At 33.6% G+C, this 26,286-nt stretch overlaps 5 protein-coding genes across 7 annotated transcripts; 4 read left to right on the top strand and 1 right to left on the bottom strand.

The window, feature by feature from the left end:
- Positions 1-4,068: 4,068 nt before the first annotated feature.
- Positions 4,069-7,606, top strand: LOC7495823 (B3 domain-containing transcription factor FUS3). 2 transcript variants are annotated; one of them, XM_024611730.2, is made up of 6 exons: positions 4,069-5,349; positions 6,201-6,257; positions 6,451-6,551; positions 6,826-6,872; positions 6,971-7,047; positions 7,154-7,606. In XM_024611730.2, exons 1-6 carry the CDS (start codon positions 5,014-5,016, stop codon positions 7,439-7,441), a joined length of 906 nt encoding a protein of 301 aa, XP_024467498.1. In that variant the 5' UTR covers positions 4,069-5,013; the 3' UTR covers positions 7,442-7,606. The 2 variants fall into 2 exon arrangements, with proteins under 2 accessions (XP_024467498.1, XP_024467489.1); XM_024611721.2 differs by having other exon boundaries at positions 4,071-5,349; positions 6,201-6,290.
- Positions 7,607-9,895: 2,289 nt separating this feature from the next.
- LOC7495824 (uncharacterized) lies at positions 9,896-10,732 on the top strand. Its single transcript, XM_002298630.3, has one exon. The coding sequence runs from the start codon at positions 9,896-9,898 to the stop codon at positions 10,730-10,732; it is 837 nt and encodes a 278-aa protein (XP_002298666.2).
- A 2,064-nt stretch (positions 10,733-12,796) lies between these two features.
- Positions 12,797-18,036, top strand: LOC18095249 (V-type proton ATPase subunit C). Of its 2 annotated transcripts, XM_052449250.1 has the most exons (12): positions 12,872-12,939; positions 12,971-13,123; positions 13,204-13,272; positions 13,664-13,791; positions 13,893-13,992; positions 14,431-14,498; positions 14,573-14,714; positions 14,918-15,034; positions 15,195-15,320; positions 16,465-16,548; positions 16,631-16,710; positions 17,478-18,036. In XM_052449250.1, exons 2-12 carry the CDS (start codon positions 13,010-13,012, stop codon positions 17,578-17,580), a joined length of 1,131 nt encoding a protein of 376 aa, XP_052305210.1. In that variant the 5' UTR covers positions 12,872-12,939; positions 12,971-13,009; the 3' UTR covers positions 17,581-18,036. The 2 variants fall into 2 exon arrangements, with proteins under 2 accessions (XP_024449383.1, XP_052305210.1); XM_024593615.2 differs by lacking the exons at positions 16,465-16,548; positions 16,631-16,710; positions 17,478-18,036 and adding an exon at positions 15,658-15,728 and having other exon boundaries at positions 12,797-13,123.
- A 68-nt stretch (positions 18,037-18,104) lies between these two features.
- LOC7495826 (uncharacterized) lies at positions 18,105-19,525 on the top strand. The gene is made up of 3 exons (XM_002298631.4): positions 18,105-18,240; positions 18,353-18,476; positions 18,573-19,525. Exons 2-3 carry the CDS (start codon positions 18,395-18,397, stop codon positions 19,388-19,390), a joined length of 900 nt encoding a protein of 299 aa, XP_002298667.3. The 5' UTR covers positions 18,105-18,240; positions 18,353-18,394; the 3' UTR covers positions 19,391-19,525.
- A 729-nt stretch (positions 19,526-20,254) lies between these two features.
- Positions 20,255-23,935, bottom strand: LOC7495827 (mitochondrial phosphate carrier protein 3, mitochondrial). Its single transcript, XM_002300107.4, has 6 exons — positions 23,514-23,935; positions 22,480-22,841; positions 22,355-22,398; positions 21,016-21,230; positions 20,800-20,924; positions 20,255-20,713 (listed from the first exon to the last, which is right to left on the bottom strand). Exons 1-6 carry the CDS (start codon positions 23,817-23,819, stop codon positions 20,665-20,667), a joined length of 1,101 nt encoding a protein of 366 aa, XP_002300143.3. The 5' UTR covers positions 23,820-23,935; the 3' UTR covers positions 20,255-20,664.
- Between the last annotated feature and the right edge of the window lie 2,351 nt (positions 23,936-26,286).

Below are 26,286 nucleotides of genomic sequence, written 5' to 3'. Positions count from 1 at the left end.
ATATATTTACATGATCAACAAAGTTAATGCTATGTGTAACCAATTGATTGGATAGAAGACATATATACTAACATTAATTATTTTTAAGAAAAATTGTTGGAAGAAACATGCATATATGTTTGTGATTCCCAAAAATTAGTTAAAAGTTGTTTAACATGAAAAACAAGATAGCTCTCTGTCAATGTTAGAAGTACATGTATCTTAAACAACCATGTACAGCCCACAAAAGATAAGATAACCGACAAAATGTCACCAACCAGATATGACTGAATCATTCAGAGTCACACAGATTTCTTAACTAACCAATACCTTAAACCTGTTTTTTTGTTAAAACAAACAAAAGCAACAGCCTGATTTAACTATCTACATGCATGCATATACGATCTGTCTTCTTTAACATTTGCGTATATAAAACTAAGACCTAGCTAGGAACCCTAAATGTTAACCACCATTTTTCTTGCTAATTGCCTTGATCAGTAAGAACCCATCTCAGGGCCATCATTAATTAATTATAGCTAGTTTTGCCGCCATGACAACTCCTTCCAAATGTAATAACATGATCTTTCTGGTTCTTCTTTTATCAATATTCCTCGTTCCGTCGTCGTCGTCGTCGTCGTCATCTAAGAAGCCTTCATTCAAAAAACGATTGGAGGATTGGTTTTTTCCAAGAGTTACAGTCAATATCACAAATGATGCTAGCCATGACATCCCATACATGTGTAACAGCCCAAAACTTGACCAGGGATTGCACGCATTAAGACCTAAGGAAAGCATAGCATTCGAAGTCGTTGATATTATGTTCCCGCTAGTCTGGTGTTATGCCCAGCTTAACGATAGATATCATGGAGTCTTCTGGGCATTTGCTACGAAGTTAGGATGCACCGATATCTGCAGTTGGAGCCTAAAAGATGAGGGCGCATTTTATCTCAGGGAAGATGGGAAGCTGGAGGAACATCGTTTATTCGATAATGCAAATTAATTAGTGCTAGCTAATTTATTTCTTGTCATTAGTTAGTCTTTCTAACAAATTGTTTCCATCTTCTTAATTACATGTATTTGAGAATGAAATAGAAAGTGGATCATTTTTTATTTTGTATTATATCAATTATTATTTCCACTTTATAATTGAATTATAAAAAAAAGTACATATATGAATTGAATTAATCATCCCATTATATATATAATTTTCTTAGAAAAACAAAGAAATCACATGTGAAGAGAAATGGAAATGCAGCAGCTCATTCACTGGGGAAAATAGCTAATCCTTGGATCCCTCAAAGAATATATATTTTTTATTTTCTTTTTGTTTTTTTAATAGGTTTGATTTTTCTTTAAATGATACAAAGTTGTTTTAGTCAATAAAAAAAAATTCAATTCAAGAACTTGACTTGAGTAGGTTTTGTACCGGTGAATTACTGGATAGGGTCGAGTTTTATAGATATATTTATATGTTTATAATTTATATAATATCATTATTAGCCCTCGGTTAACTTCAATTCACTTACATCATTTTTAAAAAAATTATATATGTTTTAGTTTATTTAACTAAAAATAAATTAAAATTTTAAAAAATAATTAAAAAATATAAGCTATTGTTTTACTTTTAATGTTACTATAAATTTATTACAAAACTGAGTAATTAAAATATCAATCAAATTCAACGCCATTCTCGACTCTTAAATTGAAAGTGGAGTAATAGTTTAGTACCAAACCACTGTAGAATTTTGCATTTCTATTTTTAATTTTTTTTATCTTTTCACTTTCACACGATCACTACCGGGTAGATTGTGTGCCTAGACTTGATAATGATGATTTTCCTGAAAATAAAATCCAATTGGTTTAGAAATAAAATTTAATTATGCATTAGATAAATAGTTAATTACTTAGTTCTTGTAATTTTATTTAATTTTTTAGTTAAAGTGGCTAGTAGTTTGATGTGGAAACTTAGATGGCTAGTAGCTGGTATCTGATAAGCTGAAGTAAAGAGCCACCTCCCTTGATGAATATAAAGATTCTCAAATGTTTAAATCAATAACTTTATATAAAGAGAAAGTGCAATGATATTTTCAAGAGATATGCTATAAAAATATATATGCTAAAAATATTGATAATGAAGAGATTTTGAATGTTGAATTTGGAGAATTCATTTGGTATTTATTGTCCATGAGTCTTGTCTTTTTATAAAAAGAAAGACATGAAGTGTAATTTTATCCTTATAATATTTTGAGTTGTATTCCACTCAAAATAGTATGTATTGAATCAATATAAAATATTGAGAAACTCGTGTTAAGTCCTAAAATATTATCGAGAAATCCACATGGGGTTCTGAAAAAATTTCAAAAAGAGTATTATGCTCAGACAAGTTGTCTGAGCCTAATAAGAGCAAAAAATAGGCTCAAATATGCGGGAGTGCTGGCCTGGCGCCCAGCATCCTAGCTAGGTGTCACACCTATTATAGGCCCAGACATCAACTTGAGCTTGTTTTTCTTGGTTAGACAGCATGTCCAGCATGGGTCTAGACAGCTACCAAATCCCACATGTTTATGAAAGAGAATTTTAGCATTTTAGAAATTATTTTAAGCTCGTTAAATTTAAATTTATAAAAAAAAATGTGATAGAGTTATTGTCGTATTTTAGAGCCTATTTGTTTTTGCGTTTTAAAAAAACTTTTAAAAAAAATTAAATTTTTTTATTTTTCTCTTTGCTTTAAATTATTTTTTTTGATATTTTTAGATCATTTTAATATGTTAATATCAAAAATAATTTTTTTTAAATAAAAAATATATTTTAAATACATTTCTAAATAAAAAAAACTTTAAAAAACAACCATTACAACTCTTCAAAACACCCTTAATAACCTTGAAAAAGTGTTGCAGCGTGATTGTGTTCCTTGCGTTTATTGAATTATTTTAATTTTTTATTTGTAATAATTCAAAATCCAACTACGTGGGCTTAATTTGAACACATAATTTTACTTACTTTTTTTTTTATTTTTTTAAAATTCTAGTTTACATCCTAAACTACTATCTAAAAAGAAGAGAGAGAGAATGGAGATATTGACTTCAAATTAAAAGGGCGATATAATTGCCACTTGTGTGAGCTGTAACCTCATTAGATTGGAAAGTAATGGCATTTAATTTGATCAAATCTCACAGATCACAGCAGATTCTGATTAAACGTGTAGCCTTCAAGTTTCGGGTACAATCTTTCATCGGAGTGGACTCATTTTCTTTTAAGAAATCGTAGAATTCTTGTTTTCTATACTGTTATACTTTTTATAACCATCTAATATTAGTAAAGCGCTCGGATTAGATCACATAATTAATTTTTGGAATTAGTTATATTTTTTTTTGTTAATTTAAATTTTTTATTTAGTTTAGAATTATTTAATAATTTTTCATGTTTTTTTAAGATTTCTTGTATTATTTCAAGTCTGTTTGAGATTATAGTAGTGGTGACGGTTTTAAAATATTTTTTACTTAGAAATATATTAAAATAAAATTTTTTTATTTTTAAAAATTATTTTTAATATTAACATATCAAAACGATATAAAAACATAAAAAAAATTATTTCAAATAAAAATATAAAATTCAAAATTTTTAAGAGCGTGGCTTGTTTCCAAACACATAATTGTTTAGAAGAGCCATGAGTTCTTTGGAACTTTTAAAATTGAGTTTAGAAATTGTTTGGGTGGTAAATGTTATTTTTTTAAATGTTTTTTATTTAAAAATATATTAAAATAATATTTTTTTATTTAAAAAAAATTATTTTTTTTATATCAGCACATTAAAATAATATAAAATATTAAAAAATATATTAATTTAAAATAAAAAATAAATTTTTTTAAAACCATAACAAACATTCTCCTGGGCTTTGAATGCTCTTAACGGTACTGCTATAAATTTCAAAAGGAATTTAATTGCTAAAAACTCATTAAAAGCAAATAAATATACCCACACCGTACGTGGTTTCTGGTACGTACGAGTGTATATATATATATATAGACCCACTAGCTCTAAAAAGTAAAAAAAAAACCCTGGAATTGGCGCGCAATCAAGCCAGGACACCTATGACAGTGGTTAGTTCCTATTTCTCTATTCAAACTCATGAAAACCACTAGAGAGAAGAGAGTGTTGTTTTTGGGTACATAGAAAGACTGAGCCCAATGAATCCCAAAAACACCATTGATTTCTCAACACAGTAATCAGAACTTTTGCAACACCTGTTCCCTCTCCGCCCTCCATTCGTCAACCTTTTCTTGGCCGCTCCGTTGCCGCCGCCACCACCACCACCCACACCCCCTCTTCATCCAGTTTTTATTCTTTTCCACCCTCCATACTCCACTACTCTCTCTTTTCTCAATGTTAACCCTAACTAGCTAGCTACCAACCAAAGTATCCTAACCCTAGTTAGCTATACATCTTCAACAAGAGTACAAGACCATTGTATTGATAGACAGTGTAACACTAAAAGATCCCTAAAAACTGGCCATGAATCCACATTGCACATTTGTCTCTATAACCACCTCAATGTAAAGACTAAACCCTAACTCTACCTTGTTCTGCAGCCAATCTCACAACCCCATGCCACTTGTAATTATTGTTGCAATGTGTTGGAGATTAAAAATACTAAAGATGGGTGATGGGAGCAAAAGATCTGAGAGGAAGCATGAATGAAAGAAACACAAATGGCATAAAAACCAGGCAGTGAAATCATTACAAGAACCCTTTTTGCTAAAAATAGAAACAGAACCAGCTTTACTGTTTTCTTGATGATCCCTTTGACCACCCACAGCATACAAGAAAGTCAAGAAAACCCCCCATTTCGTGATTGCCGAGCGTCGATCACCGGTAGTCTCGATCTGCCAAGCCACACAGAGAGAGACGGCCAGTCTCTCTCACTGAAATCCAGTTAAAGCGCGCGCGCACTCACTAATCAGTAGCTACTAGCACTCTTTGCTTTTTTATCAAGAAAAGTAGAAACCAAAAGAAGAAAACCCTTAGTAGCTAATCATGATGCACCAGGATGTGGTTCATGAGAAAACCGAGGCCTGTTCTTGGATGGCAGGTGGAGAAGGTGTCACTGTGGAGGGGGACAATAAGCAGAGTCCCAATATTGAAGGGGGTTCAGATCTTGTTATACGCGGGTCGACCCGTGACCACCTTGTTGGTTCTATGGTGGGTTTTGAGATTAAAAGGAAGAAAAGGATGCCCAGACAGAGGAGATCATCTTCTACTATCAATCACCTTCTCTCTTTTGCTGCTAATGCTTCCTGCTCTGCCACCACTCACTTGCACGTGCCTGCCTTCTCTCTTCCTCTTCAAGACCCTTCTTCCCTCCCCGCACGTGTGAGAAACTTTTCCTTTTCATAAATAGCTTTAATTATTATGTCATTATATCATTAATTGTCTTGGATTTCCTTACTAGCTACTTCTGCTTATTTGGACAACTTGATGTTGTCTTGCTCAAGGTAATCTGAGAGGTAAGATTTTGCTAGTGGTAAGTTTCTCTTCGTTTAGTAATTTAATTAAATTTTAAATATTGTTTTTGGACTCATTTTGTTTGACTGTGATCTAGCTAGAACAATTAGGTAAGATTTTCTTTGTTGAAAGGGAAAGATCAATTGTTCAATAAGAGTATTTATGTATCCCAATTAATTGTTTCTCAAAGACATGAGTTCATGCAGAGCATAGAAAAACTTTGACTGGTATGTAACCAATTAACTTCGAAGAGCTGCTTTATGTATCTACTTTAGAAGCAGAGCAAATGCCATGATTTGGGGGATTTTGCATCGGACAGCTTTGACTGAACTCTCAGAACTGATCTGTTTCACTTATTCCAGAACACATAGAATTTAATGATTATGTTCTTCATTACCTTGCAAGTTAACTGCTTGTCTGCGGTTTGTTATGGGAGAAATTCAATCGAAATTTGGAAATTGAAATCTGTTTCTACCAGCTTCCAATTTTAATTTGCAATTTTTTCTTTTGTGATTTGCAAGACACATGTATTTCCTTTATTGTTCTTGCTTTGGTTTGAGCTCGTCACATATTGGACAAATCGTTGTTGCTAAATGCTTGATATTGATTAGAAAATTTGACCACATTGTATCACTTATAAGTTGCCTCTTAATTCATGATTTGATAAGTTTTTCGAGATTATTAGTTGATCGACGACTCCAAATGATCTTATGCCATAGGTCATTGATCCAAGGAGACTTAGATTCCTTTTCCAAAAGGAACTTCAGAACAGTGATGTAAGCTCTCTGAGGAGAATGATACTCCCAAAGGTCTAATTAATACTGTATTTTGTATTTCTCTTTCGTTGAGATTCATATATTTTGGACAATGTCGTTTCCTTGTCAATGCATCATCATGGTGCAACAATTTAATCTCAAACTTCTTTTCCTAATTGAACTTTACATGTATTTTGATGGCTCAATATTTCAGAAAGCAGCGGAGGTACACCTCCCTTTTCTGGAGTCCAAGGAAGGGATATTTATCAGCATGGATGACTTGGACGGTCTACATGTTTGGAGCTTCAAGTACAGGTGCAAGCTCCCCTTTCCTTTTGATGGCAGAAATTACATATCAATAGCGAATGGTGTACATCAAGGGAAACGGAATAATATTTTTGTTAGGATTAACCTTTAGACGGCACATTTAATTACTTCGAAAAGTTTTCGAATTTAAATCTGCAAGACTGCCAAAAAGTCATCAATTCCGATGGAAGGTGGAATTGGTTGGTTGCTTGCAGCTTCAAATAGGAACTTCATCAAGATACAGCTGCTGATCTCATACATTTTTCTTTTCTTTCGTAAGCAGGTACTGGCCTAATAACAATAGCCGAATGTATGTACTCGAAAACACAGGTAAAACCTCGATTACCTTGTAAAGTTCTCCTTCCAATTTTTTCTTCCATAAACAATAAATGTATACAAATCACCGAACTTGTATCGATTTTTTGCAGGGGACTTTGTTAACGCTCATGGATTACAGCTTGGAGACTTTATTATGGTATACCAAGACAGTCAAAGTCAGAATTATGTATGCTGCTATTCTAAACCTGTAGATTGATGGTGAGGTTTCCCATTAGAAAGTATCTTACCAATTCTTAAATGCTAATAGCTACATGTTCTTGATGTTTTCTCAGGTCATCCAAGCTAAAAAGGCCTCGGATCAAAATGTATATAGTGATATAGCTAGAAATGCAGTCAATGACACTGTTCTTCATGATTATGAAGTTAACAAATTCAGCTCCTTTTATGTGAATTATCCTGTGGTTGACAATACAGGCTTGTCGTTTATCTACGATACCACTACCTTCTCAAATTACTCACCCCTTGATTTTTTGGGTGGATCAATGACTAATTTCTCAAGGATCGGGCATCTGGAGAGCTTCGGTTCTGTTGAGAACATGTCTCTGGATGACTTCTATTAGGTTTCTTATAAAGATAGCAGTGCATTTTGTTAAACAACAGAGCTTTACCTGAAATGAAGAGTGACTTAATCTTGTACAAATCAGTGTGCTTTTGCCTGTATGTGTACATAAAATTAATAAATAAGAGTAGGCAGTCTAGAAGATGACAGGTCCAATGTTTGCTTCTGTTGGATTGATGTGCTTTCTCTCTGGAATTATCAATATATGATAAGTTATTGCTGAAGAACAACAAGAATAAGTTAAATTTGTAGCCTTGTAGATGTTTTATTGTTCATTACCAATTTAAACATGACTAGATGGATGTCTCGTGATCAGGTGATGCAGTGTTTTTTTTTTTTAAAAAAAAAAAAAAAATCTAAGACTCTTGAAAAAACAATACAACTATATCCAATAATGAAGTCAAATATTTAATTAAATAAATATTAAAAAATAAAACTAAAAAAATATTAACTTAAGAAAATCAAATTTATGTTAATCTTTTAAACTTGCAATCCTTGAAATTCTAAATATTGGCTAAATTAAAAAGTTGTTTTCATGTTTATATTTAATCAATTAATTTAACTTAATTCAAGAAAAAAATCATTTCAAAAAAGATAAATTTAACAAAAAAAAAAACAAAAAAAGACCCGAGATAATCCAGATTATTTTAAAAAATTAGTAAAAAAATCTTATAAAAAGAAAATATAAAAAATTAAAGGAACTCAATCTCTAATTAAATACATATCAAATGATAAAACTAAAAAAACATGAGTTTTAAAAAAAACAAGCAAATCCAGACGAATCTCTTAAATCTTAAGTTAATTTCTCAAATCTGTAACCCGTGAAATCCTTAACTTGGAGTCAATCAATAAACTCAATTCTCAATCAATTTAATGTTGAATGATGAAATTGAAAAAAAAATATTAATTTTTAAAAATTATCAAAGTAAAAAAATAGCAATAAAAAAAATTAAGACCAAATTTAGTAGGGGAAAACTAAAGTTGGATGAAATCGTAAAAAACAAATTCAACTCAAATAAAATAAATAGCAATCAAAATAATAGGGACTAAATTTGACAAATAAAAAAATTAAATGAGGATGAAATTGAAAAAAAAATTAAATTTTATAAATTATTTTTGAAATAAATAGTAATCAAAAGAACATGAATCAAATATTAAGGGGAAACAAATTGAAAGACTGCTTTGAAACTTTGAAGGATCATACGTGAAAATCAATGAGGAGAGAAAAAAAAAAGGGAAACAAAAGAGAAAAGGTTGTAGGTGTAAAATTAGAGGTTTGTTGGCCACATGTGCTGTCCAGGAATAGAGGGGCTATCGAAATGATTTGAACTCCTCCTTGAAAGATATTATTTGGTCGTCGTAAGACTCCCCTCGCATCATCCATAAACGACAGGAGCAACAACCTATTTGTTGACGCATACATGGCATATGTTAGTTATTTTTTAATTAATATTTTATATTTATAAAATTACTAAATTTCCCCTCAATCAACTTTATTATAACAAAAAATGAATGAAAAATACAAAAATACCCTTGAAAGCAAGTTTAGTAATTTTTGTTTTTAAAAGTAATTAAATCATATTATTGTATTGAAAAGGCGAGAAGACTAAAACGTTTTTGGACGATAATTTAAATTATTTTGTTTTTAAGAGTTATTAAATCAGTTTACTATGAAAAAAATATGAGAAGATTTATTTACCTTCAATTATTATGGTAATGATTAATGAATCCAATACCTTTTACCCATAATGATCAGTTCAATGTTTTTGTTTGTCAAAGCCAAGCCAGAATAATTATTTCACTGCCCTAATCTAAAATAACATATAATATGTGTCTTGAATTAATGTGAATGACTCATGTTTTTCAGTTTTTTAATTTGGAGAAATTTGATGACTACTCATACTTGCTTCTAAATAATAATAGATAAATATAAGGAGAAGAGAGGAACTATATAATCAGATTGTGCATGTTATTTATTTATTTATTTATTTTGATTCCACTTTAAAGGGTATTTGTTTTTTACTATATTCATTAAAATCAAGGATTTTTTTTAAGTTGTTTTAAGAATATATTCATTATATATATTGATCCAGTGGATTTATAAGACCAGTAATAATGTTTCTATAATTAGTTAATACGTGAATAAATACTTGCGATAGTTATCAAATCATTAAAGAAACAATAAAATAAAAATCCTACACCAGAAGGGAGAAAAGACTAAACAAGAAAGGGCGTTAATTAGCAAGTAATTATATAAGGAAAACATTCCATAAAAAATAGAGCAGAGGTAAAACTAATTCGACTGCGTAAAGTTGCCGCTAAGCAATCCGCTTTGGTTACGGGTAGTTCAGCCACAAGCAGCGGCAGGGTCTATCTATAAATTAATAATTGAAGAGAGACTAGGAATAGTCATAAAACAAGAATCTTATTATTTTCTTGTATAGCACAGATCGTCATGTCGATTCCTACTCGCTACAAATTCTGTCTAAGAGGGGAATTTGTTGATGATAGTAGAAGTAAGTTTCATCCAGAACTGCTGCAAGTTTGCAGACGCATCGTTTCTCTGTCTTATCAGAGAACGACGACCGAATTTGGCTACAACAATAACATGCCGTCAGCAATAGTTGAGTTCAATCTTGTGAATGTTCTCCGCCGTTACATGCTAGCGCCCGGTGTCGGATCGGATTCGCATTACAAGATATATCTTCCAGAAGTCCGAAAGATGGGCACGAGTAGGACTGTTGAAGCTCCTTGTTCTGATGAAGCAAATAGTTTTCTTTGTAAGAAATCGGTGGAGGCTTTGGCGTACATGGGGATCCCAAAAACCAAACATAAAGAGATAATAGCGGCGATTGTATCAGAAAAGCGTCGCTTGATTACAAGGGGTGGTAGAGATGGGAGTGCTGTTTATGTTGTGGTTGATGTTGAGGCTATTGTAGATCGAGAAGACGTCTACGATGAACGTATTGCGTGCGAAGAGAATTTAAAGGCGATGGAGGAAGCAGTGCAACGTCTGAAACATCGGAATCATTATGGCGGAGCTTGTACTGAAGGATTGGAGATGAAAGCAGTAAAAGAAGGGAATATTACGTCTAAATCATATGGAGAATGTGTGGTGTGCAAGGAAGAGTTGAAGTTTGGCAAAGCTGCTCAGATGCCTTGTTCTCATGTTTACCACAGAGATTGCATTAGCCGGTGGTTCAAAACGAGGGATATCTGCCCCCTTTGCCGCTATAGGATACCTACTGTCACTGCTGATGCACAGAGTGGAGGGGGGATGTTACACCATTAATGTTACTGCTGTTACACAGAGTAGAGGAGGGATGTCACACACTGTTACTGCTGATGGAGTAGAGGGAAACAGCTCGAGCTTCGGGGAGGGCTAACCTTCTTGTTCAGTAGCCCGAAAGAAAATTCGAATTCAATTTGTGCTTTGTTCTTCAATTCTGATTTTGAAAAAGAAAGAAAAAGAAAGAATGATTAATGTTCGGAAATCAGTGAGAAATCTTGGTTTATTTTTTCCCCCTAATTCTGTTTTTTTTCCTCTCTTAAGTTCTTTAATTTTTTTACCAGGCTAGCAAGTTATCTGTCATTTAGGTTATGTTTATTATATAAGTTTGAAATATATATATTGCAAAGAACAAAGAAACAATATTACTGATCAATGTAAATTTCCCCCTCAACCCTTGCTAGATCCTTAATCAACTAATTGTTTTTTCTGACTGTTTTCTAATTCGAATCTGGCTTCATTTATTATAATCTGTTTTCCCACTTCACTTAAATTTCTATATTTTTCATCAATAATCAAATCATCTTACACACTATATTATATATTTTTAATTCCCACCTCAAATGTGAAATTGATAATTTATTTCTATCTTATTCGTAGTACCCCGGCTAATTAAAGAGTCAGACGATTTATTTTTTTTATTAATTTTTTTATTTTTTTAATTTCATCTTCATATTTGTTTTACTGGTCGATCAAATCCATTTTGAACCGGTCAAGCCGATCGAATCATGTCAAGACAACTCTCACGCAGTTTATTTTTAAACTCAGGCTAAGCAAAAAGTTGGACAAAGAGCTATTTTTATATTAATTTTATCATTTTTTTCTCAATTTCTTCCTTAGATTTTTTTTATCGATTGGAAAGGATGCTTTTGGACTGGTCAAATTAGTAAGGTTATATTAGATCAACTTTTACGTAATTTAATTTTAAACTCAAGTTAGATAATAAGTTATACCACGAGTTTTTAAGGTTGATAGAATTAATCAAATTTAATAAAAATACTAAATAATTCTCAACAATTTGAATATTTTTTTGTTATATTAAAAAAAAACCTTGATTTAACATGTGGAGTAGTGTGCGTATAAACTAGTTACTATTACTAAACATTAAAAGATTTGAGGTGAAATCTCTTGCTTGCTCCATTCATATCAAAAGTGAATTAAGTATATTTTTTTTCTTTTAATTTTGTTATTATTTTTTTTAATTTTATCTTTAAACAATTAATTAATTTTAAATTAATCTTTATAATTTATTTTCTATAAAGATATTATAATTTCAAACAAATATTATGATATTTAGTTAGCACTCGATTTTACAAACATTTATTTTTTTATTATATAATTAAGTAAAAAATAACTTAAAACAAAGTTATTTAACCTACTATAGTCCATGATCCGGGTCATTAATTTGACGGTTTAATCACATGGTCTAAGTTAATACAATATGTTGTTATTTTAATATTAAAAAAAATATTATCTTGATTTTTTTTAAAATCAAATTATATTTTTACCTGTTATTGAGGTTGTCTTTAGACCCATAAAATCGACTAGATTATATTAAAACAATTTTTATATATTGTAATGTAAAATCCAAGCTAAGAAAGAAATAAGATTGAGAGATTTAAAGGTTTACTCATGGGTTATATTTAATAATAATATCAAAAAATTCATTGAAACTTTGTTACAATAATTTTTTTTTATACAACAAACACAGCTTAGCGTGATCCAATAGGCTAAATAAATAATTCAACAATCTTCATGGACAAATTACATGACATTGCTGGTTAAATAAATAAAAGAAGAATCTTGTTCTAATTTGACGGGTTAATAAAAAAACAAGGTTAAATTCGGGTGATTTGGTATATTGTTTTGTAATCCATGTGACCAATAAAAACCCATCCAAGTCAAAAAAAAAAAAAAAAAAAACTAAAATAACATTAATTTAATTAAAAATAAAGAATACAGGTTTACCCAATAATCTTTTTTTAATTAACCCGGGCTAAGATCGAAATGGTAACAATGCTTATTATAGTAGAAATTATTTAATCTTTCATGTATTATTTTATCAAGTAAAACATGGCCTAATTTTACTGGTCAGCAATCATCCTTACACCGCCAGGAAGGCTCCACCGAAATTGAAACAGAAGAAGAAGAAGAAGAAGAAGAAGAAGAACATCAATGCAACTCTGATCTCTCCCTCTGTTCTCTCTCTAGCTACGAACAAAACCCCTATTTCTCTCTCTAATCAAAATCGAAAACATCTGAGTAAAAAACAAAAAGGAAATGACGAGTAGATACTGGGTAGTTTCTCTTCCGGTTGAAAACTCAGCTTCTTCTGTGTGGAACCGTTTGCAAGAACAAATCTCAAAGCACTCTTTTGATACACCTCTCTACAGGGTTTCTTTCTTTCTCTTTCTTCTTCATCTGATCTGTTTACTTTAACCTTAATTTTCTGTTATTTCCTTTCCGTTTCGCAGTTTAATATCCCTAATCTTCGTGTTGGAACCCTCGATTTACTCCTTGCCCTTAGTGATGATCTCGTCAAGGTAATTTTTTCTTTCTTTTTAATTCTCTATATTTCTGATTTATGATGTCTGTTTGTGTCTCAATTTAATGATAATCATTGTGGAAATGTGAAATTTAACTCTCTGGTAGTTTAAATGTTGGGATTTTTGGCAATTTATGGAAATGTGAAATCAAGATTTCTGTAATTTAGCAGTTTGACTTGATCATGATGATGATGAAATCGTAATTTTACACATTTTGATAATTTAAATGCTTGAATTTTTAATGTTACTTTAATTTTTTTTTGATCGAGGGGTTGTTATGAATGATTTGATTTTTCTTTTTCCTTTTCATTTTCTTTTACTGCTGAATGTTTTAATAGTGCATGCTTTGGTTTTTTGGAATTTTTGGTTTATTGAATTGAATGTGCAGTCGAGTAACTTTATAGAAGGAGTGTCACACAAGACCAGGAGACAGATTGAGGAATTTGAGAGGGTATCAGGTGTGGAGAGCAATGCTTTGACAGTTGATGGTGTGCCAGTTGACTCTTACCTAACCAGGTTAGTTTTGCAGTCCATTGAAATTTTGATGTGAATTTGGGATTTGGGTTTTGGGGTTAGTAGTGATTTTCTCAGATTGTGTTTTGGATTTGTGATTTTAGGTTTGTTTGGGATGAAGCAAAATACCCAACAATGTCTCCTCTAAAAGAGATTGTGGATAGTATCCATAGTCAAGTGGCGAAGATTGAGGATGACCTCAAGGTGATTATTGTTTTTTGGATAATGGAACAGTTGATTGTCAATTGATTTGTTTTTTATGTAATCATAGGAGAAATACCATGAGTAACACACCACATTTCTTATGGTAGATAACATTTAGCAAATCACCATGTCACGAGCTGAATTTCAATATCTAACCTAGTTGAAAAGACCTCAAAGGCTTTTAAGCTCATTCATACGTGTGTTTTATGCTCTTGCATTTTTTATGCTACTATTATATGCCACTGTTAGATGCATTTATTGACTTGTACAAAAGTACGACACACTGCCAGCCTAGTTGCAATTTTTAGCGTTCCTTAATATTAATTGATGAAAAACTTGGGTATTTCATAACCCAGGCCTAAATATTAAACCTGACTATAGCTCTAGTAGCATATTCAGTTGGGAATTTGAACTTTTAAGCCCTGTCCTTTCTGTTAGGTTCGTGTTGCTGAGTATAATAATGTACGTAGCCAGCTCAATGCTATCAATCGGAAGCAGAGTGGAAGGTATTCATATCCTGAGTTTTGATCTATCATTTACATCTCTTATTTCTGGCATGACCCTCCTTTATCGGTTTCAGCTTAGCTGTTCGTGATCTTTCGGATTTGGTGAAAACAGAGGACATTATTATCTCTGAACACCTCATAACCCTCCCCGCAATTGTTCCCAAGTATTCACAGAAGGACTGGTTGGCAAGCTATGAAACATTGACTGACTATGTGGTAAGATGTGTTTCTTTATATATAAATGCTTCAATCAGTGGCTCCAGCTTGGATGGCTATCGTCTCTAACAGTGATATGGATTGTTGCCTGGGAGAGCTGTTCACTTAGGCTCACGTGAACTGATGGATTCAAGCATGCCATGCTTATATTTTTCTTGCCACTTCTCAATTCCAGCTTGATTTATCCATCTTGTGTCTTTCAGGTTCCCAGGTCCTCCAAGAAGTTACATGAAGATAATGAATATGCTCTTTACACAGTAACACTATTTAAGCGCGTGGCAGACAATTTTAGAACAAATGCCCGTGAAAAAGGGTTCCAAGTGAGTAGTAACCAGTTTGACTTACTCGAGCTTTTACTCAAATGGTTCTAGGAGTAACTCAATCTTGTGCTTTATAGATATAGAAAATATTCGAGTTTTTAATATTTGACTTGGTCTAGAATCTCTAATGCATTATGTTTCTGTCTCTCGTGTGATTTAGATTCGCGATTTTGAATATAGTCCAGAAGCACAAGAGAGCAGGAAGCAAGAGTTAGAAAGACTGGTGCAGGACCAAGAAAGTTTGAGAAGTTCTCTTTTGCAGTGGTGCTATACTAGTTATGGAGAGGTAATTTTCTTCCCTTCCTTTCCTTTTTCCTACTTTTGGGGCAATATAATGCAGGTCAGATTTGGATTAATCAGCCTTTATGTTTTTGTCGTTGAGTGGGGTTTGACAAGATTTCTAATTATAGGATTAGATAACCAGAACTTAAAGTTTTTGGATTTGTAGTTTGACGTTGAGGTCGGTTGTGTTGATGATTGAGAGATAGGATGGCTGCTTGATAGCTGGAATTGCATGTTCAATTTCTGGAAAACCTTGACATGCAACTTAAAGAACCGTAGTATGGAAGTAGGACTTTGTGGAATTAATTGGGCAGGAATTAATTAGGTTTTTGAAGTTACAGGGATTGACGAGTCTGATGTTGCAAATAAAGCCAAAAGCTGAGAAGTTTGGTGGCGGTTTGTAAATGTACATGAGATACTGTCATGTAGAATTTTAGTGAGGAAGAGAGGAAGTAGGTGGTGGAGGTGAAGGAGGAAAGGAGAAAGAATAAGAGGGCCTAGAAAAAGAGAGAGAACCGAGTGCTCAAATTAGCCTTTCTTGTATTTCAAACTGGAATGAAATACTCATCAACTCTTTGTCAGGGCCTAGGATACTCATCTGCACAATGTATTTTACATTCCATAGGGTTACTTAGCTAAGCATAAAAATTACCCTGGAAAATATATTGGTCTGTCTCTAAAGCTCCTGCCTGGCTTCCGTGATGGAAGCAGATGATCACATGCTAACATTCAACTAGTTGAGATGTGTATCTGCTGGTCTGGTGATTTGCTTGTTGATTGACGGACAATTTCATGTCTTGATTGCTTTGGAATTCGATTCCATGATTTTTTTTTTCCTGCACAGGGCAGTTTCTTTTATTTTGACATGGTTGGAGTCTACTGACTCTAAAACCCTTCTTCCCACCCAACTGAACGAGCCTATGTGCCTCAGGGTCTAAATGATTTTCAGAAATGCCGAAGTCTTTGTTAATACTTTTCAGACATACGCTTCCTTAAGTACTCTTGTATTTTTTGTTGTTTGTATCTATATTGAATACTGTTTCTTGCTAAAAAAAATGTTGAACTGTTCCTTTATTTTTCTCTTTTTTTCTTTGGCTTTGGCTGCGCTGCTAGTTCCCTTGTTAACTAAACAAGTTTATGACCTGCAGGTTTTCAGCTCTTGGATGCATTTTTGTGCTGTTCGTGTCTTTGCAGAGAGCATTCTCAGATATGGATTGCCCCCATCATTTTTGGTGAATATTCATCTTATGTTTTTCCATGTTTTTCCTATGAATCATTTTTTTCACCAAGCATTGGCTTTTGGGACCGTTTCAGGCTTGTGTTTTATCTCCTACTACGAAAAGCGAGAAGAAAGTACGTTCAATCCTTGAAGGATTTTGTGACAATTCAAACAGGCAAGTTTGCATACCCTTTAGATATAATTACATAACTGGATGAACCACTTTGAAGAATGCCAAAAGCTACTGGTTGATGTTTTATTGTCTGTTTGAGAGTATGATAAGAATTGTATTTCAAAATGTTTTTAACTTGGAAATGCATCAAAATAATGTTTTTTTTTAAAAAAAAATTATTTTTGATATCAACACATCAAAACGATAAAAAAACACAAAAAATGGTGAAACAGTGGTTCAACCTCAACGCCAAATTAATCGATTGCAAGCTTGGACAGCATCACCTTGTTTGCACAAAAGATATCGAGGCTGTTTTCACCTCTCTCTTTTTTCTTTTTTCAAGAGGCTTTTTATGCACACAGCTTTATGGTTCTGGTGGGAATAAATCATATTTCTCTGGATGGTCATGAAAAATTTGGAGGGCTTATGTGCGTCCATAATATTTTGAGCAGTGGTAAGAAATAGTTCAGAAATTGTCTGTAGTGCTTTCTTCTAGAGAGCTCTGGATTTTGTGCTCTTTTATCTTTGAGAAGTAGATGAAATTCTCCAATGTTGTAGCAACCTTGTTTTTTAAAATCTGAACAGATTTTAAGCTTTTCATAATTCTTTAAAAGAAAAGGGAAAAAAAAATTGTGAACAAGTGAATCAAAACTTATAAATTATGTTTTCTTTGACTTTTTTATTGCTTGTATCATGGAATTTTGCACACATTTGTATTGTTGTCTTCTAAAATTCTCTCCCGGCATGGTACTTTGATTGTTCTAATGCAGCACGCACTGGAAATCTGAAGATGAAATGGGAGGAGGGATCTTCGGTTTGGGAGGCGAAGCTGATACTTATCCTTACCCGTCCTTCACAATCAATCTTGTTTGACCTCACAGGTTCCAATTTCTTGTGTGTGGCAAACTCCAAGTCCTAGGATTCCTTTTGATATCAATAAATGGACGGGAATGATGACACTGTATATTAGCGTTGATATCTCAATTCTTTGGTTTATTTATAATCTGAGCATGCGGATTCCTGTGGAGTTCTCATGGATTACGAGGGTACAATGCTTGAAGGGAAATGTAATGACCTACAAATCTGTATTTTAACACCTATATTTTGAGGTTGGTACTAGAGTTCATTGTGTATGTGGTAATTGGAAGATGCTCCTTGTCTATGTATTATGATGACATGATGAAGATCACATGTGTTTCATGTATTGGTTTATTTAGCTAAGTATGGTCTGAGCCTGGCTTAGCCGGACAGGCTTGTGCCTTATTTTGGCCTGCTGAGAAAGCCGGCTAGTCGACCTTAATTTAAAGAACAGTTAATTTCTTTTTCCTACTTTCACGGTATAGCATATTTCTTATCTCGAGCTTCTCCTGTTTATTTCTTATTTGGAGCTTTCCTATTCTTAACAGTAAGCCCTAAATTCCTTTTCAGCACGGAATGTTATAACATATATATATCTCTAGATTTCTGGTTATTGACTAGCCCTGTCAAAGAGGCATAGAGATCCAGGAGAAAATAAATTTGTCCAAAAACAAGGTACATTCTTATTGAGCTAATGAGCTGATTTACGTGGGGATTTAGTTATTCTTTTCATCAAGAGATTTAATGGTAATCTACATGGTTATGATCTGACACTAAATGTTTATAGAATACCAAACTCCTGCCCTCCTCCTTTGGAAGTCTTACCACGATGACGACGTTGAAGTTGAGTGGATTCTGCGACTGTGAAGGATGCTGGCGTAAGGTGAATGATGCTCTCTCCGGTATCAAAGGTACATCATCATCCTAAAGTGAATTTGTACATTGCCTCTTCTTTTGATTCTTAACAACTCTCTTGTGTGGGTTGTTCTTATCAATAAACTTGGCAGGGATTAAAGGGAGATTAACAGACAAAAAGAAGTTCCTTGTCGCTGTCACTGGCGCTGTGGACACTGAAGCCTTGAAAGCAAGATTGGCTAAGATAAGAAAGGGTGTCAAGGTTGAGGTTATATTCCAAGGTGACGGGGAAAAGAAGGAAGAAGAAAAGAAGCCAAAAGAGGAAGCTAATTTTAATGGGCCCTATGATGATCCCCAACCCAATGCTTATTTTAATGGGCCTTATAATGATCCCCAACCCCAAGGTCTTGCCGATGGTAGTGGGCTCTATAATGATCCCCAACCCTATGCTTATTTTAATGGGTCCTATAATGATCCCCGACTCCTCGGTCTTGCTGATGGTAGTGGGCTCTATAATGATCCCCAACCCTATACTTATTTTAATGGGTCCTATAACGATCCCCAACCCCTAGGTCTTGCTGATGGTAGTGGACCCTATAATGATGCCGAAGCTGGTCCATCCAATAGAGGGGGAAATAGTACTGAGCCCATGGGTGAACAGAACTTAGAACACGAGCTTGCAAGATATCTGTGTGATTATGGGCTTGACTATGGCCCACACTTTCCTTTTGGCAAAGATGTCGTCCCACCCTATGTTTATTTTAATGGGTCCTATAATGATCCCCAACCCCCAGGTCTTGCTGATGGTAGTGGGTCCTATAATAATCCCCCACCCCAAGGTCTTGTTAATGGTAGTGGGCCCTATAGTTATCCCCCGGCCCAAGACCAAGCTCATGGTAACGGGCCCTATAATTATCACCCATCGCAAGACTTTGCTGATGAAATTTCCAATGCATGTTCTATTATGTGAGCTATTCATTCAAAAAGAAATAAAAATCTACTACAATAAGAAGATAGTGGATGGTATTAGAGTTTTTTTTTTTTTTTTGAATTTATATGTTTTAATAAGATACCCTGAATTAAATGTTATTTTCTTTTTATGGAACGAGTTCGATATTTTTGTGATAATTCTTGCTGTTGGTATTTGCAACCAATTTGTATCTGCAAGAGATTGAAAGTCTGTTGCAAAATTAATAATAAAGGGGGTTTACTACCTTTGAGATTATTATTTCAATGTGATTTCTTAACACAAAGATGCTAATTTTAATAATATAAGAAAAAAAACCTAACAAAAGCTCTAGCCATTAATAACATGTTGATGCAGATATGAAGTCGTCAGAATATACCACGGAGAATTACGATATTGTTTGTGTATTTTCCTCCCTTGATTAGTTTTCAAGAGAGATACTATTTATAATGCCAGTAAATAGTAAATAATAGAATATTATAAATCCTTATTATGTATCACATTTAAATACTCTCTCTTGTGTAGGCATTACTAAAAGAAATTTACAAGTTAATACAGTAACTCACTCTTTTTTACCACACGTCACAAAGATATATGCTAGCACCATGCATTGAAATAGAATTATAATATACAACTCAAATAGATAAAACTTAAAGATAAACACCAAAACAAATAAAAAGGTATTTCTTCACATATTCTCTAATGTTTTTATCATATTGGTGCCTCAGCATGATAAAACTCTGTTCTCTAATCGCATTTCACGAATTCTAAAACTAAATACCATGCATATGAGTTTATTTAATTAAGATAAGTAAAAAAGGAAAAGGGAAAGCCAAAAAAAAACATATATGCAATAACAACGAAGACTGCCGTAAAAAGGGGGCTACGAATCCCATGCATTCACATGACCACTAACATGCAAGTTCCCACATAAGCACTCAAAAGAAATTCGGACAGGACAAAACACATCATCTCCCTATCTGTCCATTATTTTGGTTGTCCTGGCGAGGGGATGATGAGATCCTTATATCAAACTGAAATTCCATAAATGATCTAACTAGCAAAAGTTTTCATGATCTGAGAAGGATGGGAACAAAACTATCCCCCGGAAAACCATAATTAGTCAAGATGACAAAAATCGACAATGAGTCTTGAATGTAAAAGAATAATCTCCCTTGGCTTCTTCGGATTTACTCAAGCAGCTCTGATCCTATATTTATTAATCCCTATATGATCTCCCAGGTTCCATTAGAACAATACAAACCACTCCGGAAACTTTATACCTTTGCGGGGGCAGCAGCAGGGGCAGCACCACCAGTAGTAGGCCTGAAAATTCACATCAAATCCTTTTTAGCAATGCAACACCAGATCAAGTCACAATGAAGCTTTTACCACAAATAGGAAATACTTACAATCCCACAAAAACTTTGAATGCATCATAGATTCCCCACTGAGCTCCGGTAAGTGTTCCAATCATGACAATACGGAGAGGCAGCCCACGAGTGAACAGACCCCACACACCTAGCTTCTTCACAGCCTGCAAAACCAAACATAAATAAAGTTTCAAAATCGTTAAGGGGCGGAAAATAATGTTTTTCAGGGAATTCACTGTCTGAGAATGTACTCACATCACCAACAGTTGCCCCTTTAGCATTGTTCAGGAAAGAGACAAGATTATCTGCGGGATGTGACACAATAGCACAAAACACACCAGCAACATAACCACCAGCAAAGCTAACACCAAGCTGCAGAGACTTGCTGCACTGGTCCTTTGGCACGGGGATGGAATACTTGTAGATCATCTCTACAATAGTCTCAAAAGATGCAAACTTCATCATTGTATCTGCAAGAAAACAATAAAAAACATGTAGCATTGTCAGCAACAGGTACCACTGATATGACCAATAATAACTCAAACTATGCTATAAACAGCAACTCAATGACAAGCCAAAATTAACATTCAATACAGCAAAAGCTCCGTGTAACTGTTGCCATCCACCAAAAGCTCAGACCAGGCAATTTTTGCAAGAAAAGCCATGAACCACAAACTTAAATTGCAGCATGAAAAAAAAGAGAAACCTCAATGAATATTATACAAGTTCTTTTGACCAGAAACCATAGTTCTTGTGAGCTACACACTTGAACAAAAGAAAAATGCAATGCACACTGTCAAATATTATACAAGTTCTTTTGACCAGCATTTTGGTTCAAGGCCACAGCAATTGTTGAGATGGTCAACTTGGATAAAGACTTCAGCATGCCTCACAATATCAGCTCGAAATTCCAAACTTTTGCACACAAACAAAGCCAATTTTCTACTCTCTTTTAAAACATACAGGATGAAACAGTTACAAACAAAATGTTGCCAACAAAGAATAACTTGGACAAGCATGGACAAAAGATGAAAAATGCAATGCACACTGTCAAATAATTATACAAGTTCTTTTGACCAGCATTTTGGTTCAAGGCTACAGCAATTGTTGAGATGGTCAACTTGGATACAAACTTCAGCATGCCTCACAATATCAGCTCGAAATTCCCAACTTTTGCACACGAACAAAGCTAATTTTTTACTCTCTTTTAAAACATACAGGATGAAACAGTTCCAAACAAAATGTTGCCAACAAAGAATAACTTGGACAAGCATGTATCATGCTTCTACATGCACATGATAGCTTAACACGAAATGCTCATTTCAAACAAGAAACAAGATGAATCATTATATAACCATGACCTAAACACGTCCTTTAAAGGCTAAAAAAAACATAGTGTCTTAAAAAGCTGTAAAGCTCCAACACTTAAAAAATAGCATGCTTGCGTAGTGAGAGTTCAAAAAAAATTAAAATAGAATACAAAATTGAAAATATCAAATGTACTGAACAGATGAAATCATGCAAAATAATATCTGAATTTCTTAGCCCTACTGAGCATCAAATAACTATTAAAAAGTAAAGATGTCGAACTTACATGGTATCTGGCGACCCCAGAGAGGAACGATACCTTTGTACAACCTAAAGTAAACAACAAAGTTAGTTACATATAAAACTTAACATAAATCATCAAAACAAATCATGGACATCTTAAAAGCATACCCAAGAGCACCTTCAGCTTTCACAAACTTAGGCATTCCATCAGACAAGCCTCTAGCAAACCCAGGCTGAGTTTGAACTCGAACCTTCACCGCCTCAAAGGGGCAAAGAGCAATATCTGCAATCACCTCAGCAGACGCGGAACCAGCAAGGTAAATCAAGGTCTTGTACTTGGCTGCATTCTCAGGCCCAGCAAGATCAGAGTAGTACTTCTTAAAGAACTCATAGAATCCAAATTTGCAGGCCCCCTGAGCACTGTAACCAAGAAGGGTAGGCACCCAACCCCTGAAGAAGCCTCTCACTCCTTGCTCCTTGAGTAGAACTCCAAAACCAGATGAGATGCTCTTGTACTTGGCAGGGTCAATCTATAAAATCAATCATATAAACATTAATCGATATCCTCAATATTTTAACAAAACATTGCTAACCAATTCATCTCATATTTGATGGCTGTGACAATATGTGGTTTAAGAAAACATCAACCACGGGCAAAGATAAAACCCTAAATTTTCATTGCTTCCTTATTCTCTTAATACATTTTAAGAAAACATCAACCACGGGCAAAGATAAAACCCTAAATTTTCATTGCTTCCTTATTCTCTTAATACATAACACTATATAATGCATTACAAGGAAAGTATGGGCCAACATATGACAGTCTACAACAGATAGAGCACAATAACAACAACGAAACCCTAAAAACATAAAAATCTGTGAAATGCTCAACCAAAATGAATCAAGCAGTCACTCTATTTATACCTCAGCTAGCAAAAACAGATCAAATCTAACACAAAAATATATAAATTGAAACTGCACATTTGGAAATGTCAAACAGATCTGATCTCTTATAAACCAATTAAAAACACAAAAATCTTTTAAAACGAACACGATCTAACACTAAAAAATACTTAAAGCAAGCAGAAAAAACCTCTAAATCGCTACATCAACAGAAACAGCGACATAGATCTGAACTAAAAACGACAGAGAACAGAGCAAAAACGACGCAAGAGAAGCACAGATCTAGTAAAAAAGGACACCTGCATATTACACTTGACAAGGTCAAGAGGAGTAACAGTCGTATGAGTAAGTCCACAGCTAAGAATACCACCAACAGTACAAGCAGCATAGAAAGCAGGTGAGTACATCTCGATCCTTTTCCCAGGCTCACTCGGAGCCGGGATCACAAATCCGCCACTGCTCTTCCTCCCCATAGCCGGGGTTAACGACGGAGAAAGAGAAGGTTGATCGGAGTGGAGGAGCGTAGAGAGGGTGAGAGTCTTAGCGTAGGAAGAAGAGGAGTAGAGGAAGCTAGGGATCAGTGACTGTTGTCTATGAGAATCCATTTTTGCAAGGGAGCGAGAGAAAACGAAGAGAGCAGCAGAGAGAGGTTATTTAGGGGTTCTCTTCTCGGCCTGCCTGCCTAAACTCTCGCTTCCAATTGCGCTGTAAGAAAAGTTGTGAGAATCCGTTCCGGTTTTATTGGCTGTTGTCCAACAACTCTCGCGTGTTTCTCACGAGCCCTGTTTTTTTTTTTTTTTTTCCAAAAGAAATAGGGGGCGTTTCTTTTTCGTTATTTACAAGTGGAAAAGGCTAGGGCTGATGCAAAAAAAAAAAAAAAACAATATATATATATATATATATATATATATATATATATATATATATATATATTGTTTATATGATTTATCTCCTAAGTACTACAAATTGTTCGCTTGATACAATGAATATAGTTTGGTCTGGCTGCGTATTTTCTGTTTTAAGTGCGGATTTAAGATTGTATTCGTACTGAAATTTCAATAAATTTTCAATTTTTTATTTGAAATTATTTTTTTATATTTATAAATATTTTAATATACTAATATTAAAAATAAATTTTTTAAAAATAAATAAATATTATTTTAATATATTTTCAAAAAACATATATTAAAAAAAACATCAATTCCCACACCAACTTTAAAAGTGAATTGTCATGGAAGGGGCAAACGTGATTTTCAAGGTAGGGTGGTGGCATATATTACAGAGGGCTGAAGAAAAGAAGACCAGACAGCGGTGCTGGTGAGTGGCATATTCCTCACGGATATTGGGGAGCATCAAAAATGGGTCAACTATTTTCTCAACTTGTACCTTTTCCTCCGCGGTTAGGAAACAAGGAATGTAATTTCAAGTTTGTAGAATATATCGAAGATTGATATTGCTCTGCTTTTAAATTAATATTTTTAATTCAAAAACATTGCTTTATTAATATTTGTTTTACTTTAAAATTAAAACAGGTGTCATTTTAAAGAAAAAGTGTTTTGCTCTTGAAACGAAGTGGAAATGGAAAGTAATTTCAATATAACTGATTAGTGTGTGATAAATTTTTTTTTATTGAAATGGCAACTTTCTCCATTGTTCTTTTCAAAATTGTGTCTAACATAATTTTATTTCAACATCTTTTTAGTTTTATTGATTTTATATATATATTAAAAAAGTCAGACTTGATATTTAGATTTGATGATATTTCAAAAATTTAATATATTCAGAAATAAAGTTATTTGATGTTTGGATAGAGATTAATTATACATTTAGATTAATATTCTCTTTTCTAGAGCTTAGAAAATGTATGATTGGTGGTAGAAGTTCTAGCACATGTAAAAGAATCATCATCTCTTTTAGTGGGTTTTAGTGAGCGTTTAGGAGAGCGGTGGCTTTTGTGGTTTATCTCAGACACAATTTGATATTGTTTGGTAAGAAATTAAACTGATACTTAAGTTGTTGACCCCACGTTAAAATTGTGGTATATGGCCGCAGGGTATGGAAAAACAAAAATTGTCAGCTTTTAACGTGAAAAGCTGGTCAAGATATCTATCCAAACAATGAAATTAAAGGGTGTTTAATACCGTTGCAAATATCATTAATGAAAGATAAATATCTCTTACACATCATTAATGAGATGAAAATGTGGTAAGCATTTGGAAGACCTTTTATACCCCTATAAATGTAGGGAGACAATTATTTTTTATATGAATAGTTCGTGTTATAAGTCTTAAGAACGAATAAAAGAAACTTTGTAACCTTAATATGAGTCTATAATGACCCTCCGACCAATTAGGCTTGGCACGTAGCCAAGCCTGGAGGAGGTGGGTCTGACAGTTTGTCAGACCTATATTCACATGCATGTAAAACTTTGTAACAAAATGTTCCCTCTCTACTTATGAAAGTTGTTTTTTCCTCATCATCTAGATGTACGAGGATTTGGTGATATCCAGAATTAGCATTCAATGAGCTTAAGTACTCAAATCTAGCTGTAGAGTCCACCAATTTGTCAATCTTTGGGAAAGGAAAACTATCATTTTGATAGGTTAGTGAAGCCTACACACATTCTCCACTTGCCAATTTTTTTCTTGACCATTATCATATTTGCTAGCTAGGAAGGGTAGATCATTTCCATAATAAAACCAGTAGTCAAAAGCTTATCCATATTATGTGTTGTTTTTTTTTATGTCTTTCACCACTAAAATTCATTTTCTTTTAGTGGACCATGTGAACAATTGGATTTATATTTAATTGATGAGTGGCAATTTCAGGACTGATTTCTAACATATCAAGGGTGCCCATTGCAAAATTAGATCTTTGGATATGGCAGAGCTCCATTAATGATTGTTATTGTATTGGTATCAGGGTGGAACCTACTTTCATGTCTGCTTGTTTATTTTCTCTCAAAGGGACATCCCTCAATTCTTCAGCAACTTCGATTCTAACCTCTACCTTTTTTTCAGGGAACCATGTTGGTCCAGTGTTAAAGCATTTTCACCCTTCAGACAAGTAAAT

Source organism: Populus trichocarpa, chromosome 1 (genome assembly GCF_000002775.5).
Source record: "Populus trichocarpa isolate Nisqually-1 chromosome 1, P.trichocarpa_v4.1, whole genome shotgun sequence".
NCBI lineage: Eukaryota > Viridiplantae > Streptophyta > Magnoliopsida > Malpighiales > Salicaceae > Populus > Populus trichocarpa.
Note: the sequence above shows the minus strand (reverse complement) of the source record. Positions and strands in the feature narration are given on the sequence as shown.